This window comes from Sminthopsis crassicaudata, chromosome 3 (genome assembly GCF_048593235.1).
Source record: "Sminthopsis crassicaudata isolate SCR6 chromosome 3, ASM4859323v1, whole genome shotgun sequence".
In the NCBI taxonomy this organism is placed as follows: Eukaryota; Metazoa; Chordata; class Mammalia; order Dasyuromorphia; family Dasyuridae; genus Sminthopsis; species Sminthopsis crassicaudata.
This window is the reverse complement of record NC_133619.1, coordinates 616,589,834-616,603,200: the sequence shown is the minus strand read 5'-3', so window position 1 is coordinate 616,603,200 and position 13,367 is coordinate 616,589,834. Positions and strand designations below refer to the sequence as shown.

Here is a 13,367-nt window from a genome sequence, read left to right as displayed (position 1 = left end):
ACATTCTATAGGAGAGACAAAGAACACATATCTGAGCATTCACAGAATAATTCCAAGGAACAGGGATTGGACCTGTGACTTTATTACAACACAGAGAGATCCCAGAGAAGGAAAGTCCCTTTATTAGTGCAGGTCAACACCTTTTCTACAAGTTATACAGTCTTAGAGAGTTACCTAGACCAGGTTTTTCCACTCAAAATCCCTTTTCATCCAAGACATTTTTACATGACCCCATGTATATAAAACAGGCACACAAATCCAACATTTATTGATAATAAATAATAATTTCACATTCAGTGACAAGACCCCATGTGGGGTTATTTACCATAATTTATAGAGTTGGGACCTAGAGCACCAAGAATTTGGGTGATTTGCTCAACATATATAAGAAATTATAAAGAAAGCTATTTCCCAGCTCGAGGTCAGCTCTGTAACCACTATGAAACACTGCCTCTCATATAAATTAAATAGAAAATGAATATCATGTAGTTATTAAGCAGAGGTTGGAAAATAGAAGAAGGAACTTGAGTCTTGAAGGAAGTGAGGAATTCTAGGAGGGGAAGGTGAGGAGGCGCTGCCTTTGGCCATGAGAGATGACAAGAGTGATGGGAAATGCCATGTAGGAGCAGCAGAGACTGTGGCATCTGGGAAGGTAGTGCCATGTATAAATGAGGTAGGAAATACAAGCTAGAAGACTTTTTTCTTTTTGCTGAGGCAATTGAGGTTAAGAGACTTGCCCAGTGTCACACAGTGAATATTAAGTGTCTGAGACCAGATTTGAACTCACGTCCTCCTGACTTCAGGGCTGATGCTCTATCTACTACATCACCTAGCCTGTCCCTGCCCCCAGAAGACTTTAAAAGACATTTCCATTAGATTGTAATATTGTAATGGCAATTAGTAGTCACTAAAATTGGCTGAGCAGACTTAAGGAGGACCTATGGGAGGGAGGCTTAAAGCAGAGAGTCCAGTGAGGAGGCCATTGCCATAGATGCAGATCGGTAATTCCCAGGCAGGGATCTTATCTAGACTTCAAAGCTCAACACTCTGTACAAACAGGTGGTAAATAGATTTGCTTATTAGAATTCTAGGCTACCTCCTAGTTGGAGGCTCCCAGTCCCTCCTAGGGGTTTTAGGAAATGTTTCCTTGGCCCTAGAAGTTCTCAGTTCATTAATCAGTAATCAGCTGAAGGTCAGGGCAAGACCCTTATCAGGAACTCTGGCTCCCCCAAGAAATGATCTCAACTTTGGCTCAGGTCCCAGGCTGAGACACCCGTCTATAAGAACCCTCGCAACCGGCCCCATCGGTCACGAACTCCCTACACCGGCATCATGTTGGTCTCTGTCGTCCTTCTTGCGGTCCTGGGCTATGGTAAGTTGGAAGGCAGAGAGCTGGTCCACAGATCCTCCCAGACGCTATTCTGTGACTGTCTTTAAGACCAGTACTTTCTCCTTAGAAAGGGCCAGATCCAATGATATTGTGACGGAGAGAGCCATCTGCACCCAGAGAGAGGACTGTGGGGACTGAGGGCGGACCACAACACAGCATCCTCACTCTTTCTGTTGTTAATTAATTGCATTTTATTTTCTTCCTCATTTTTCCCTGCTTGATTTGATTTTTCTTGTGCAACAAGATATATAATTATCCTGTATAATTGTATAATAATTATATAAATATAGATGCATATATTGGATTTAACAGATATTCTACTATGTTTAATGTATATTGATTTTTTGTCAAGGGGAGAGATTTGGGGAAGGGGAGGGGAAATTGGAACACAAGGTTTTGCAAGGGTTTATGTTGAAAAATTATTCCTGTATATGTTTTGAAAGTAAAAAGCTTTAAAAAACAAATAAATAAATAAATAAATAATAAATAAAAGGTCCATTGGGGTAGAGTCAGGCCATCTCCACATCAGCTGTCCAGGGCCCCCATTCTTGATGTGACTCATGTAGGCGTCTCTGATCTCTCTTCCAGCCTCCAGCTGTGGCGTCCCCACCTACCTGCCCAACCTGACCACCAGGGTGGTGGGCGGAGAAGACGCCAGGCCCCACAGCTGGCCCTGGCAGGTAAGGAAGCCATTGTGTGCTGGGCTGAGCAGAATGGTGGCCTGGAGTCAGAAAGTCCCTCTTGCCTAAGCTCAGTCCCACTTCTCCCCTTTTATTAGCAGGGACCACCCTCTGGCCCACCTAAACCTTTATTGCTTACAGAGCCTCAAATCCCATTTTTCCAGAAGCCTAAAAGTCCAATTCCATTCACTCTGTCTCACTTTCTCTTTCCTCTGAATCTACAGAATATTGGCTACTCATCATTGCTCTATGTACTACACAGACTTGTTACATACAGTGCTTTAGGGTGACTTTGAAGGGGCTCGGGAAGTGATTGATACGGCAAACTCCAGATGAGGCAGCTCCTTTCACCAATACAAATGGGCTCTTTCTCTGCAGTTTACCATCTTTGAGGGTTGTTTGGTGTCCTTGGAGGGTTCGGCTTGCCCAGAGCTACATGCCAGCAAGGTTCAGAGGCTGGACTTGAAATCAGGGTTTCTTGAAGGTTTTGCTTTTTATTTTTGTTTTGCTGAGGCAATTAAGTGACTTGCCCAGGGTCACACAGTCAGGAAATGTTAAGTATCTGAGGCCAGATTTGAACTCAGGTCCTCCTGACTCCAGGGCTGGTGCTCTACCCATCATCTAGCTGCCCCTGTGTGTGAGTTATTAAGGAAGTCTCCAGCCTTACCCAAACAGAGGGAGACTGGCAATGTGGTTCACTACAAATAGTGAGGTATAAGTGCTAGAGTCAGAGAAAACAATGTTGAGTTCAAATCCCAGGCCTGCCATTCCATCAACAGTAGCTTTAAGTTGCTTGAAGTTGCTTTACTCCTCTGATCATCAGTTTTTCTTATTTGCAAAATGAGAAAGCCGGACAAGATGCCCTTTGGGTCCCTTCCTCCTAAGCTATGATCTAGAATGGCTGAGACTTTTTAAGTTACAACAGCATGGGTTCAATGCTCTGCCTGAGTCTTGTCCCTCTCTCTTGCTGGCAGATCTCCCTCCAGTACCTCAAGGATGACACCTATAGACACACCTGTGGAGGGACCCTGATCTCCAACCAGCACGTCCTGACTGCTGCCCACTGCATCAGGTGAGTCGTTCCCTGGACCATGGATCCTACTGCACAGAAGAAGGATGTGGGGGGGGGGCTCTCTCTCCCCCCTCCATCCATGATGGGACCTGAAAGCTGCCCAAGCATCATTGACAGGAGAACAACAAGACAGACTCTCAGCTGACAAAAAGCTCCTGCTCCAACCAGCTCCCAACAGCCCCAGCAATTTTGCAACAGCCCCAGCAGGTGCTCAGTGTTTATTACAAATCCTAAGACGGGATAGTGACTTATCAAAAGGTCCCCTCATTTCCACCCTCATCAATTCTCTGTTAGAAGCAGCGTTCTACCAGTAGAATGTGGAAAGGGACCCTCACGCTTGCTAGAGTTTCTATCCCCAACATTTAAGTCAGGGCCTAGAATTTTGTGGATTCTTAATCATTGCTATAGCTACCTATTTATAGCTATCTATTTATCCATCTATTAATAGTATCTAGCCATCCCTTTTATAAACACGTATATTCTTATCAATATCTATCATCCATTCATCCATCCATCTATTATCTGGTGGTGAGAGTCAGATTCTAAACAGATGAATGGACATATATTCACACATATATACACATATACATATGTCTGTGCTATTTATATCTATCTATCTATTCATTTCTACCTTTTATAAACACGTGTCTACTTATTCACATATATCCATTCATCCATCAATAGATGGTGGGGAGAATGGGATTCTGAATAGAGGAATGGCTATACGTACATACACATGCACACATGTACATATATATATAAGTGTGTGTTATATGCTCTCTATGTTTGTGTGTGTATATGTATATGAGGAAGAATAGATGATAAATATAGGAAGGTAAATATAATAGAGATAAAAAGGTGAATAAATATAGATGACAGGTAGAAAGATAGATAAATGAACAGTCAGGATGGATGGATAGATAGGTAGATAGATAGATAGATAGATAGATAGATAGATAGATAGATAGATAGATAGATAGATAGATAGATAGAACAAGCATTGATTAAGAATTGAAAAAAGTCTGGTAGCTAGGTAGAGCAGTGGATAGAGCACCAGCCCTAAAGTCAGGAGGACCTGAGTTCAAATCTGGTCTCAGACACTTAACCCTTCCTAGCTGTGTGACCCTGGGTGAGTCCTAGGGTATAAAAATAAGCAAGAAAAAATAGAATTTCCCCTTTGAAAACAAATTAGTTTGAAGGATGAAATTACCATGAAGTCAAGTAAAAAATGTACCAGCCACTCTACTTTGGGAGAAACCAGAGCTCCAGCAAATGTTTGGATAATTGGAGTCCTCCATGAGGACTCACAATCTCCACCTCTGTGCCAGGGAGGTTGCAGATAATGTTTCCCAAACTCCTTATCGAGGTCTGCTTTCTGCCCAGGTGGTCTGTTGTACAGGCCAAAGATGGAGCCCTATAATCTCACAGCTAGTAATGTGTTAAAATAAGTCTTTAAACCTGAATTCAACTATTATATGTTTTTTGGTACAACATGATGCTTCTGAGTCAAAAATCTACCTTTTATAACCTCCATATCTTTATCTTAGTTTTCTCTATTAGGATTTAATTAGTTTTTGTTTGGGTTTGGAGGGTCAGGTTTTTTTGAAGGGGTGGTTTGGCAATCAGGGTTAAGTCACTTGCTAAAGGACACCCAGCTAGTAAGTATGTGAGACTGGATTTGAGCTCAGGTCTCTGTCACCTAGGTGCCCCAGTTAGGATCCAAATCTAACCCTTCCTCCCTTTTGGTAGTCCAGGCATTGGAAGATAATGCTCATGTCTTCTCTTCCCTCAGAGTTCAGTGAAGGTGATAGGTAGACTAAATGTTTGTGGAATTGGATTGAATTAGGCTTACCGGCCATGAATGGGTCAGGGCCCAGATGTAACCAGATTCCCTCCCTATTCCCTTTCCACAGCAAAGGCAAAACCTACCAAGTGTTGCTGGGCAAGAATAACCTGGTGGAGGAAGAGGCTGGCTCCGTGGCCGTGGCCGTGGATACCATTTTTGTCCATGAGAAGTGGAGCTCCCTCCTGGTGCGGTGAGTAGTCTCCACGCTGGTACCCTGGACGTGGAGACGGCCCTCAGGGTGAGGACCACAAAACTGGCCTCCATGATATCATGCATCTCCAACAACACCGACTCTGACAGATGGGGGCTGTAACGGCTCCAGTCCTCTCCTGCCTATTGAGATGTCCTTCCCACTGCTTCAGCTCAACCATAATAATAATAATAATAGGGGATTTTTTATAGGAGGCACTACCCAGAGCTTTGCCTTCAGAGCCTTTCAGACATAAGTTAAGTGGGAATTCTTGTCTCCATTTTATACATGGGCAAGTTGAGGCATCCACTGATGCAGTGGATAGAGCACCAGCCCTGAATTCAGGAGGACCCGAGTTCAAATATGACCTCAGACACTTAACACTTCCTAGCTGTGTGACCCTGGGCAAGTCACTTAGCCTCAAGTGCCTCAGCCAAAAAAAAAAGATCTATGGTCATAAAGCAAGTCAGTGGCCAAGCTAGATGAGCCTTGTGAGTCCTAACCCAGAGCTCCTTTAACCTGGAGGAGGAGAGGAGGGGACATTCTCACCATCTTTCCCCCTCCACTCTCTCTCATCCAACAGAACCAGCTTTCACCCTGTCCCAGTAGAAGCTAAGCTGCTTGGGGGCTGGGACGGGGACATTTTTCAGCTCCTCCTCCCCCCAACAAGGACATTGAGAGCCTGAGTCAGAAGGATCTCACCCACTTCCCAGCTGTGTAACTCTAGGCAGGTCATCTCACCCAGTTTACCTCAGTTTCCTCATCTGTCAAATGAGATACCCTCCAGTATCTTTGCCAAGAAAACACGGGGCCGTGGCTTGTTGGACATGCTGAAATGACAAAGAATAACAAACCCCCTGTGTTAATAAGCACAGGGTTCTAAAACAGAATTCTTGAATTCTGCTCCTAGCAATGACATCGCCCTCATCAAGCTGGCTGAGCCTGTGGAGCTGAGTGACACCATCCAGGTGGCCTGCCTGCCCCCAAAGGACTCCCTGCTGTCCCAGGACTATCCCTGCTACGTGACTGGCTGGGGACGCCTCTGGAGTAAGTGCTGGGCCTTCCATGCCCCATTTAGCCGTCTTTTCTGGGAAAAAGCCTATCCTCAGACTCCCCTCCTGGACCAGCAAGCTCTCAGAGCCTCAGAAGGCAGTCTGGGCTAACTAATCAAGGCAGGCTTCCGAGAGGAAGAGGCCTCAGAGAAGAAATATAGCTTCTGTGTGTATAGTGCCTGTACCTTTACCTCTCTCATTTTGACTTATTTGCCCAGCAGCCCAGTAACATACAAGTATTACCGATGCAGTTGTGTGGGTAAGGAAACTGAGAGAAGTTAAATCATCTACCCAGAATCTCATATGATCAGTCAGGGACAGGATTAAGGGAATTCAGCAGCAGCAGCTTCCACCACAATGATACAGGACTAGCAGGACAAAGATTGTTCCACAGCTGTTCTTCCTGAATTCTAGCATAGGCAAGGGTCCAGACTCCCTTTTTATCATTCTGATCATGCTTTATTTTGGTTATGTCTATTCTAAAATGGAGCCCCTAGAACAGAACACAAACATTACAAAGGGAGTCCGGCCATATCACAGGACAGCGGGACTGGGGAAATCATTCTTTTCTCATCTGTAAAAGGAAGGGTTTTCTTGGAATGATCACTAAAGATCACTTTCCACTCTGATTTTCTCAGTTCTAATCTCTTTTGGCTCCAAAATTTTTGTTCTAAGGGCCCTCCCAGTTCTCACATCCTGTATTCTTAAGGCCCTCTACTCTCTACTATTTTGTTTGCTAAGGGTCATCCCATCTCTGACATCCCTTGTTCTAAGGACCCTCCCATTTTGATATTTTTTGTTCCAACGGCCCTCCCAGCTCTGACATTCTGTGTCCTAACGGCCCTCCGAGCTCTGACTTCTTAGGTTCCAAAGGCCCTCCCAGCCTTAACATCCTGTGTTTTAAGGGCCCTCCGAGCTCTGACATCCTAAGTTCTAACTGCCCTCCCAGCCTTAACATCCTGTGTTTTAAGCGCTCTCCCAGCTTTGACATCCTGTATTCTTAAGGCCCTCCCATTTCTAATATTCTGTGTGTTAATGGTCATCCCATCTCTGATATTCTGGATTCTGTTCTAAGAGCCCTCCCGGCTTTGACACTTTTTGTATCATTTCCTACAATGGACAATGGTCCAGTGTCAACCTACAAAGAATAAGGTCACCTATATTCTGAAATCTCCCTCCCTAGTAATACAGATCTTCTCACTTTGTACAGTTCCTTTGAGTTTCTACAAGCCCTCTGTGCTTGAAAACCAGTCATCCTTCAGACAATTCCATAAGAGTGTGGAGCAGTTGGGTTCTGGGACCATGGGAAGAAAACTCAGTTGTAATTTGTTCTCTTTTTCCCCAGCCAACGGTCCCATTGCTGATAACCTCCAGCAAGGCCTACTGCCCGCAGTGGACCACGCAACATGCACCCAGAAAGACTGGTGGGGCAGCATGGTGACCCAAAACATGGTGTGTGCTGGAGGAGATGGCGTCATCTCAGGATGCAATGTGAGTCATCATGCTGAACAGCTAGCCGGGGATGGAAGAGGCTGAGTCTTCTGAGAGAAAGTGGTCCTGATGCAGAGAGCTTTTGTTTTCCAGACAAGGACCCAGAAGCCCTTTCCAAAATGTAGGGAAACCAACCCGAGTGATCTGGGGCTACAGATAAGGCTTCATCTGCCATGAGCAAGCTTAAACACTGATCCCTCCTGCCCCTCCACATTTTCCAATATTATCACTGATGTCCCTATGTCAAAAATCAATCATTCTCTCCTATCCCCTCACCAGCCCCACAAAGAGACACACACTATCATGTTAGTGTAGAAAAAGTGTTTGCAAACCATAGAACACAACAGCAATGTAAAAAATTGCCTTTATTACCCCATCAGTAAGTAACCCCTTAATCATTTTATCTTCTTCATTGACAGCATTAATTTTGTATCACCACCAATGTCACTAACTTTGTCACCATCAACCCTTCCTCGCTCCCCTCAACTCTACATCTCCATCACTGGGGAAAGGGAGAAAAGTATAATTGTTTATATATAGTGCCTACTATATACTATAGTAGACACTATATAGACATTATATATATATACATATTGTATATACTACATACTATAGGATACTACTAAATTCTAAGTGCTTTACAAATATTATCTCATTGGACCACCACCAACACATCGTCTCCATCATCACCTTCTCCACCAGCATCATCATCTTGGTCATCACCAACATTTCTATCATTTCCAACCTCATCATCGGTCCCAACCCCACCACCAATACCTGAAAACTGAGATGCTAACAGAGTTAATCCCTGACACCCTCCTATATCTCAGTAGTAATCTAAATTTCAGAGATCAGAGCTGGGACTGATTGGAGAAATCAAGGCACACATTACCTGAGGTCACATAGAAAATCAAGGCCATTTCAAGATAACGTCATAATTGGAGGAAACTTCTTTTGGTGTCTATAAGTTACTTGGTGACCAACGCTCATATTTCTTGGGGATAGGGAGACTCAGGTGGACCCCTGAACTGTGAGGCAAATGGAGCCTGGGAAGTGCGAGGAATTGTGAGTTTTGGTTCTGGCTTGGGCTGCAACACAGCCAAGAAGCCCACAGTCTTCACCCGGGTCTCTGCCTACATTGACTGGATTAATGAGGTGGGTTACACTCATTTAGTTTTTCATTGGTATATCTATCCATTCATTTTTCGATACAACAGCAACAATAAAAAAAAACTAAACTGAGTGAGGGAGATGGAGGGTCTGATAGGATATGGGAGGACATTGGGCTGAAGTTCGGGGAAGGAGTAGGGGAGAATGAAAATGATAGGGACTTAACTATAGGGATAGAAAACTCACTTGAAGGTCTTTGGGGTTCTGTTAGGGGATAAGGGTTTGGGAATGAGAATAAAGGCTCAGTTAGGCAATGTGGTCCCAAAAAAAGAAAAGAATGCTAGGGGCTCAATGAATAGGATAAGATTTGAAAAATGCACAGTGATTCAGTAAGGGGGATTCAAAAGAGGAAAACAAGACACAGTGAATGCAGGGAGTGGTGTCAGTGACTAAGACTAGAGTTATGGAGGAGTAGGGTTTAAGTGTAAAATGAGAGGGGCTCAGTGAGGAGACTGGAGTTCAGTAAAGAGTCGGGGTCCCAATAGAAGGATGTGGACTCAATAAGGACATGAAAGCTCACTGAACCAATGAGAGCTCAGCAAGAAGATGGAGACTTGGGGAAAAAAATTTTAAATAAGATGGAGGCTCAGGGTGGATGATGTGGGGTTTGTGGGGACACAAGAGTTTAGGAAAGGGGCTCAGGGTTCAGGAAATGGTAAGATCTAAGTGAAGAGTTAGAAAGGTCAGTGAGGAAGATAGGGAAGGCAATAACTTGAGAGTAGCAGCCAGTGATATTCAGTTAATAAAGATGACCCAGAATAGACAAAAGCTTGGGTCTTCTGAGTCCTGTGTTGAGGTCTTTTGGACCCCATGAACAGTCTTTAAGACAGTCTTCAAATTATTCTCTGTTCCTCCAGAAAATGATGCTTTAAATGATCACCGGCTTCTCCACTGGGAATCTTCTGGATACTTCCCAATAAACCATCCCATTCAGTCCCATCTTGGATTTTCAATAAAGTCTCCTCTTCTGTCTATATGCTCAGTTACTTGGTTGTCTGGATGCTTTCCTTAAGTTTCCACTGACAGGTCCCACGGCCAGGGTTCTCCAGTGGGTCCTCACCCCCTAGCATACAATCCCCTTCCTACAAGAAAAATTCAGAAGGATTAATAAACTTTTAAAATTTAGGGCTTGGAGGGGATCTTCATCATCACCTAGCCTAAGCTACCTAAGGAAACTGACATCCACACAGGGAGGTGACCTGTTATTCTAGGATTCTATATAAGCTGCATTTTGTAAAATGGCCTTTTCCTAAATTTTCAGCCTTCTTCTAGTTTATTCTCTTCTCAGCAGCCTATGCCACAGGTACAATTGCCTTTTTGTAGCACTTCAAACCATTATTATTTCCCAACTCTGTATCTTTGAGGTAACTCACCCTCAGACCAGAAATATGCTTTTCTTGCTCACCTCTGCCTTAATTCCCAGCTTAAATCCCACTTTCCACTATAATTTCTAGTGTTTTCTCTGATGTTATTTAACATTTCTAGTCACTCACATGTTGCTTCTCCATTAGAGCAAGAACTCACTGAGGTCAGGAATCATTTCTGCTATTTTGTGTATCCCCAGTGATATGATGCAGCCCTTAGGAAGGAAGCCACCTGGTCTTAGGAGTGGTGTAGTTATAAATAAAATATTTCTTCCTTTAGACTATCTTACCCCAGCTTACTCTATGTGACCAGGATGGTGAGCCCACAAATATTGCTGGCTGTCAGATAACAGCCTGTTGGTCAGTGATAATGGGTTTCTGAGACTAATGAGCAACAGTAATGAGGTGCTTAAAGTTAACACAGGTGCAGAACAAAATTGGATTTCTGACACTTAACCTAATGATGTTTTAAATCTAAAAAACACACCTCCAGAAGGTTCTCCTGAGTCCTGCCCAGAGAACTGCACTTATGTACAAAGTCAGGACAATATCACTCCTGAACTCCACCTTTAAGCCATATGACATGAAAAGTCTGGTTTCCCTGTAAATTTACCCTCTTGCTCTTGGCTCTTTGTTAACTTCTTTTGGAATTTAGTCTGCTTTCATTGATGTTACAATTATAATAAACTTTGCCCTTTGACTTGAAGATGGGTTTGGGCCCACAAATTCCTTAGAGACACTTCATGACACTGGTCTGGAATCCCAACATTTTTGGGGTCCCCCTTGAACCCTAACATCCAACACTTAAGATAGTGCCTGGCATAAATGCTTGTCAATGTATTGACTGAGTGAATAACAAACTGTTAAAGATACAAACATCAAAACCGAGATTCACATGCAAAGCCTCTATTTCCAAAATCACTTGCTGTTTTAACAAAAACCATTCTGTCAACTATTAGGCTCAAGATTGCCCAGGCAACCTAGGGTCATGGGAGCTGAGGAGAGGGCATTGAACCTATTCCCTGGGTAAAGTCAGGTAAGAAGGGGTGGTGGTGATGGCAGTGTATGCCAAGGAAATGCTGGCTCCAGGCTTAAACAGATGAGCCAAATGGCTACATCATCCCCAGGTCTGCTTATTGTTTAGTTGTTTCAATTATGTTGACTCTTCATGAACCAATTTTCTTGGCAAAGATTCAGGACTGATTTGCCATTTCCCTCTCCATATCATTTTTACAGATGGGGAAACTGAGGCAAACAGGGTGACATGACTTGCTCAGGGTCACATGTTCATTAAGTATTTCAAGCCATATTTGAATTTAAAAAGATGAGTCTTTTTTCTATGCCTGGTACTCTTTACACTGAGATATCTAGTTGATAAGAAGTCAATAGTCAACAGCAGTAATAGCTACCACCCCCAATTCTCTGAGCTTCAAGGTAAACAAATAATTTTCTTCATCAGAACCCTAAGAGAAGGAAATTACAAGTGCTATCACTCCCATTTCATAGATGAAGAAATTGAAGCTTCAATTTGCTCAAGATCATCCAGTAAAGAAGTATCAGAGTCATTCAAACTGGTTCCAAGTTCAGTGTTCTTTGCCACCTTCTAAACACATATAAAATAATTTAAAACACTATATTGGTTTTATTATACATAAAAGATATTTAACTTATTTTATTAATCATTTTAATTTAAGTAATTGATAGGTTAAAATATTTCAGCCTTGTTTTATTTCAGAAAAATTCATTGTAACAGAGGTGGGAAAGGTGGGTCCAGAAGATAGTTTGAAAGTGGGCCTTCTCCTCTGAGATTTGGGGACACAACAGTGAGGCAGGGTGGTATAAGGGGAAGAGAGCCTGGAGCTTATATAAGGAGGACAGGAACATGTACAGAGAGCATGTACAGTGTGCTGATGCAGCATCTTCATGTGAAGGAAGCTTGAGGTCCAGCTTACCAAATTATACTCTGATGTAGGCACCAGTTCCTCATTAAATATGTTACTCACCTTCTGACAGAGAAGTGATGTTCTCTAAATGAAGAAAGAAACATGATTTTTAAACATGGCCTCTGTTCTGAGGAGTAGCGATGGTAAAGTCAAAAGAGAAAAGAATGAAAAAAAAGAGAGAAAGAAAGAAAAAAGAGAGAGGAAAAAAAAGAAACAAAGAAACAAAGAAATAAAGAAACAAAGAAACAAAGAAATAAAGAAACAAAGAAACAAAGAAAGAAAAGAGAAAATTTTACCTTCTGGGCCTGGTAGAATAAGGAGAGGAAGGAACATGTCTGAATGAATACCTACCCACTTCCCCAGCTACCAGTTTTAGTTCTTTTTTGCTAAACATTATTTCTTTTTATTAATTTTCTTTTTAAAATAAGGAGCATTTGTTTTCTCTTCCTCCCATCTTCTCCCCCGTTGAGAAAAAAAAAAACAAGTCTTGTAACAATCATCAGTAGTCAAGCAAAACAAAATTCAAAAATCCATAGCCAAAAATACATGCATCATTCTGCACTCTGAGTTCACCATTTCACCATTGGTCCTTTGGAATCAGGTTTGGTTATTATGTTGATCAGAATTCTTTTATCTTTTATAGCATTTCATATATATATGTATGTATATATATATATATATATATATATATATATATATATATATATATATATATATGTATATATATATGTATGTATATATATGTGTGTGTGTGTGTGTGTGTGTGGATATATATAAAGTGTTTTCCTGATTCTCACTTCACTTCAAATAAGTCTTTCCAGGTTTCTCTGAAATAGTCCTTTTTGTTCATTTTTATGAAGCAATAATACTCCTTTACATTTATATGCCATGTTTTTTGTTCAGCCACTCCCCAACTATTGGGTACTCCTGTATTTTCTAGTTCTTTGTCACCTCAAAAATTTGTCAAAAATATTTTTGTACATTTAAATTCTTTTCCTTGTTTTTCTTTGGGGCATACACGTAATAATATTTTCCTTTGGTCAAAGGGCATTTTAATAACTTTGGGGGCATAGTATCAAATTCTAGCCTCTTAATCAGCTTTCACCTGATCTACTTCTCAGCCTCATCAGCCCTCTGGGGACCTTGGGAAAATATTGACAAAGGCATCA

General features: G+C 42.2%; 1 protein-coding gene across 3 annotated transcripts; it reads left to right on the top strand.

Moving 5' to 3' along the window:
• Positions 1-1,262: 1,262 nt before the first annotated feature.
• LOC141564118 (chymotrypsin-C-like) lies at positions 1,263-9,873 on the top strand. Of its 3 annotated transcripts, none has more exons than XR_012488579.1 (8): positions 1,263-1,372; positions 1,979-2,070; positions 3,045-3,142; positions 5,056-5,178; positions 6,089-6,225; positions 7,576-7,733; positions 8,737-8,876; positions 9,749-9,873. XR_012488579.1 is itself a non-coding variant. In XM_074306201.1 (8 exons), the coding sequence occupies exons 1-8, from the start codon at positions 1,333-1,335 to the stop codon at positions 9,761-9,763; spliced, it is 801 nt and encodes a 266-aa protein (XP_074162302.1). In that variant the 5' UTR covers positions 1,263-1,332; the 3' UTR covers positions 9,764-9,873. The 3 variants fall into 3 exon arrangements, 2 of the variants coding, with proteins under 2 accessions (XP_074162302.1, XP_074162300.1); XM_074306201.1 differs by having other exon boundaries at positions 7,576-7,721; positions 8,727-8,876; XM_074306199.1 differs by lacking the exon at positions 9,749-9,873 and having other exon boundaries at positions 7,576-7,721; positions 8,727-8,990.
• The last annotated feature ends 3,494 nt before the right edge of the window (positions 9,874-13,367 follow it).

Coding starts and splice junctions, on each gene's coding strand:
- LOC141564118 (XM_074306199.1), top strand. CDS start 1,333: ATGTTGGTCTCTGTCGTCCTTCTTGCGGTCCTGGGCTATG. Junction 2,071..3,044: donor CCCACAGCTGGCCCTGGCAG/GTAAGGAAGCCA, acceptor TCTTGCTGGCAG/ATCTCCCTCCAGTACCTCAA. Junction 6,226..7,575: donor TGGCTGGGGACGCCTCTGGA/GTAAGTGCTGGG, acceptor CTTTTTCCCCAG/CCAACGGTCCCATTGCTGAT.